Here is a 5,000-nt window from a genome sequence, read left to right as displayed (position 1 = left end):
TTTATTGTCAGACCTGATCATTTTACATTTCGTCGACGGATCGATTCTTAGTTGAATAAACCAATTTGAATTAGTCTGTTCCGTTTTAAGATCGGCGCCTGAACCATTTCAAAACAATTTAAACCATTTTAATTTTGACTAAACCGCTTCACAAAAGAAAACTTGACCTTTTGTATTTCGACAGTTTCATTTCAAAACCACTTATCTCGTTTGGCAAATTAAACCATCACTAAACCATTTCTGTTTTCTCTGTTCCATTTCAATTTCTTGTATTTTTGGCGTTAGCATCGTCTTTGGAGGTCCATTGTTTTGTCTTACTAATCGGGTTTGTTGGAGATCAAGTTAGCGACTAAAGCTCCGATTCTGGGTTTCTTAAGGTGCTTGTTGTCATGTAAATAATAATCAACTGGTATGTTGTCATTGTTCACGAAATGGACATTAGGGTATGGTGATCAGATAATTCCAAGTTTGGAGTTAAACTGAGATCTGTAATGAGTCATCGCTACGCTTAAGTAATGATGTCTATTTTGTAAAAGCCGAAAAAAGAGGAAACTTGCTCCAACATATTTGGTTAACAATGTACCGAGGTCATCCTCATTTCATCGTATTACTAGCAGATCAGTTGCGCGTAAACACAAGTATAGCAGCTACCTCAGGTACGTGGTATGTTAGCACCTTTCCAAAAACGTGGATGAACGTAAATGCAAAATGAAAGTTAAATCTAATACAGAAATCATGAATACCCGGTATACGATTTATAAAAGAATCTTCTGTTTCGTTTTCTCAGAAAAGAAACGTAATTGTTTTGAATTCAGGGTGAACCATTTACACAGTGAGGTAGAGTGGCCATTCACTTAAATAGAGTTTGTAATTGGAAATCTAAACATCTACGAGATACAAAAACAAACTTGTGAACACTTGAACCTGAAGTATCGCAAATCATAAAGCTGACAAACACAAAGCGAAGGAAATGGATCATGCACAAGAAGTTTTGAATATCTGGATAATTTGGGGTTAGATCAAAGCGATATATTGTTAAAAAATCCCAAGTTATCTCTTTTCGTGTTAATTAGTAACGTAAACAATCTGCAAACGTACTAGAAGTCTTAGAAATAAATTGGGTTAACGAGGAAAGCTAGTAATAGCCATGGTTCATAAGTAACACATGTAACCATGATGATACAAGATTCACAGAAAACGGAAGTTGATGAAGGTAAAATAGGTATTCTTAGATTTTATGCTTCGATGTTTTGCGGAAATGAACAAGTATCTGTCCTTCTCTTTTATGGGTAATGAACATAATGGAAATCAAAAACCAAAATTTGATTTGATTTGCTTTGATTTGCTAATTTCAATTTACAGTGCCCAATTAGTGCTCCAGCGCTGAAGATTAGACACTTAAATAAAGTTCCTTTCCTTTCCTTTATCTGACAATCAGACTAAATTGATCAATCAAAACGGTTCGAAAAACAAACAAGGTCGCGCTGTTTTTCTGTCATCCCGTGGTACATCACCCCCCTTTATCAAGATTATCGAGACAAACATATTTATTGTTGACAGAATTACCTGCAGAAGTCATTGTGTTCAACACAACTTTTCAACATTCGAACATCATGAGAAGCTCAATGTAAGGACGACATGAGAAGGAGAGACTTCTCTCTTTTCTTTTCTTTAGTGGTTAATTAACCATACACAACTGTACTTTTCCAGGCCCCAGTTTAGGCTACTTGTAGCCTCTTCCTCTGTTTCGACTTCGACGGTGAGATATCCGCGAAAGCCTGGCTCTGGTCAAGTGGCGCATGCTCTGTGAGGCATGGAAAAATATGGCGGACGACGAGGAAGACGACCCAGTCGTCGCAGAGGTTTGTTTATACCGACACTGTAAAGCTCGCCAAATTACATAGAAATGGGTCAGTTATATATCTAATATATCTTGCTTGAAATCGTACTTCTCTCGCAGGTTGATGTATATTTGGCGCAGGCGTTGGCAGAAAACCTGTATTTATTTCAGGTAATCTAAAAGTCATGCTATATACACTGTAAGCTTACCTCCTTAGCATTTTCTTAGAAGCCACGCGGTTCTAATCTATTATTGACATTATGAGGCATCCTGAGTCTTCAAGAGAGAACGATACTACATTTTCGCTGCTAACTTGTATTCAGTCCGCTGCTATCTGCTGACCCTCTTGAGGTTTTCGGGCCAACGTAAATTGTACGTTGCCTTTTCTTATTGTAACTGGCAGTCGGGTCGTGGAGAAAGAATTGCAGTTCTTGCCAACTTGAGGTTGATCTAATAAGTTTTTAACCGCAACAGTAATTAGGGGCCATCCACATATATTCACTTTGTCCCTGCTTAACGTCAACTGGACGTTTACTTTAGTTCAGACTTCCCCCCTCCCCCTTACCTCCCCCCTTTCCTTAACGTTCACTTGAAATTTTGCTGACCTAGAAGTTCCTGTGCAGCTCCAGTTGCTACAGGTGATCAAGGCTGTTGCCTAACCGGAGCCCGGTAGCCTGGGGCTCCCAAAGAATAGCTCTGGGCGCCTTAATTTTTCACAGCAACACCTTTCACTTCAAATGTCGGGCTCCTAAGTTCTCAGCGTTTAGCTCTGAGGGCCCCTTTAAAATTTTCTTAGGCAGCAGCCTTGGTGATCAGGAATATTTACATGCACTTTACTACAGGAAGAGGTCAACGATGGGTATCAATAAAATTGACTGCTTTAAGAACGTGGCGAGAACTGCATACATATCACTATGGTTTCTCCTACCAGTACAACTTCATTTTCCTGTTGATCCTGTTTGTATCTCCCTCTAAGTACAATATTCAAAGGAAAAGCCAGAATCGCTAGCCCCCATGTTGATCCATGTTGTTATAAACTCATCATGCCTGTGGTTGATTGGCAATCCATTTTCTCCATCATGTATGCATTACTCTTTCGCTACTCTAATGCCGCAAACTTTCTTCTTGTTCGGTGAGATGTCAAAACAACGAACAGGGCTTGAAATTGCAACTCACTGGTCGCCAATGCGACCAAAAATTGAGTGCTGGCGACTAGATTTTCAGAACTGGTCGCCAGCTGGCAAATCACGTTCTGTCTGATAACCCAGAATAAACAGTAGGCAACTTTTGTATTTGAATCCTTATATGATGAAATCGCTGGGAACTGGTAGCTAGAACACGACTCACCTTTCTTTCCCCATTAAAATATTGTATAAATACTACAAGAAAATCGGTTTATCTCATTGTTAATTAATAGCCCAATGTACTTCGATACTTTGATCACCACGTTTACTAGGCGCCATGTTGTTTCAGCAGCTTCGTGGGATCGTGGGCCCACGTAAACACTGTATGCTTCTTGCAGGTTATGTGAATTTTGTGCCCAGAATACGAAGATTCAGGAAGAACGTTAATTGAAAATTTAAATCCATCGTCAGTTGTGAATGCTGAAAACGTTGATTTAAACATATTACCAAAGGACCTCCTCGGAACTAGCTTTTTATTGATAATATATTGATAATGAACCTGGACATCGCATAATGAGTTTGAAATTTGCATGGAACCTTCAAAAAGAAACCTGTAACCTTAACGTAAAGTGGGTTAGAGAACTTGTCCCCTCTGTTAGAAAGCGAACACCTGCAAAATTGACTGCACAAGGTGATTAATAAATGGAGATAACTATTGGTAGAAAAGTACGTTAAGAAACCAAGTTCCTCTATTCTAGAGGCTACTGAAACCGTATACAAGCCGCTCCTTTTATTTTATCTCGGTCGGAGACTGGTACGAGCATTGTGGTTGTGTGGGGGCCTAGGCCGAGCAATTTGAGTATTGCGTTTACTCGCGAAGGTGAAAAGCAAGGATAAAGGACCCATGCCTCGCTCCATTTCAATAACCTTAAAGAACACCATCACCAAACTAAAGACAAAGCCGAAAACAACAATGGCTTTAGAGATCTTTCTTGTGCTGGTTTTTTTTGTGCTATTTAATAATTGTGACTTTCCTTGCATGCAAAGTTGGCGAGCAAAATTTGTGATCTGGCGACCAAATTTTCCCCATTAGTCGCCAGCTGGCACCTGAGCAAAAAAGTTAATTTCAAGCCCCGACTAATCTTGTTTGGAACAACCAGACTGTGAAAGAAACTAAATGCGCAGGGTAACTGATCTACAAAGACTCAATCTAAGTATGAAAAGTTTATCGTGCGTTTTTTTTGGCGAAAAAAACCAGGTCCAGGTCTTGCAAAGGAAAGTGTTGTTTGATCAGCCGAAGAGAAATGGCGAGACCTTTAGGGTACAGTAAAAAAGTTTATAGTGACTAAGGACAGAGATTAAACGATTGCAATTTACAGTCTTTTCTTGTTCAACTTGTTCTTCTTTTTCTTTAATTTTTGTGACATGTGTTCTAAAAATGTGTCAGTTTACTAAGTACTCTTCAAAAGTTCACCGGACTAACATCCACAGCCTTACCCCCTCTCTCCCTAAACGTCCAGTTGACGTTAAGTAGGGACAGACTGAATATGTCGATGGCCCCTTACAGAATTTCCAAATAATAGTAAGAGTACAAACTGTGAAGCCAGAAAATTACATTTTTCAAGCGACACTCTTTTTCTTGCTTTTCTTTGCGCCTATTACCTGTAACTATCCTTGAAAGGTACATGTATTCTTTAGTTTCTCATTTGGCAGATGGAGGGGACAGGTTTTTTCCATATGTTTTTTTATCAAAAGTGAAGCACACATCAGAGGAAAAAAGTCCAGGGCATTGTTTTTTAAGTTCATTTTGAGGCCACTTGCAGAATTTGAGCAATCTTGAAAAATGGGTTATAACTTGACTCAGGGCATTTACATGTACGGTACATGTGCACCTTTGGTTTGAGTCCTGTGCAATTTTAAACATGTTTTTAATGCTTCTTTGCAACATTTTTCAACATTTTGAAGGACTAATAAAAATTAATAAAGGATTAAAGATGGCCTTCAAATGGGCTCGTACACTGAATACAAATGTCCAC

General features: G+C 39.0%; 1 protein-coding gene across 2 annotated transcripts in view; it reads left to right on the top strand.

Moving 5' to 3' along the window:
- The first annotated feature begins 1,813 nt into the window (after positions 1-1,813).
- LOC137969756 (DNA-directed RNA polymerase III subunit RPC5-like) overlaps positions 1,814-5,000 on the top strand; it is a 41,384-nt gene continuing 38,197 nt past the window's right edge. For both annotated transcript variants that reach the window (XM_068816110.1, XM_068816111.1), the window contains exons 1-2: positions 1,814-1,862; positions 1,961-2,011. In XM_068816110.1, coding sequence (XP_068672211.1) covers positions 1,824-1,862; positions 1,961-2,011 — 90 coding nt within the window. In that variant the 5' untranslated portion in view covers positions 1,814-1,823. The remainder of the gene's footprint in view (positions 1,863-1,960; positions 2,012-5,000) is intronic.

The sequence above is a fragment of the Montipora foliosa genome, chromosome 9 (assembly GCF_036669935.1).
Source record: "Montipora foliosa isolate CH-2021 chromosome 9, ASM3666993v2, whole genome shotgun sequence".
NCBI lineage: Eukaryota > Metazoa > Cnidaria > Anthozoa > Scleractinia > Acroporidae > Montipora > Montipora foliosa.
The sequence above is the reverse complement of the archived record's forward strand: the minus strand, read 5'-3'. Positions and strand labels throughout refer to the sequence as shown.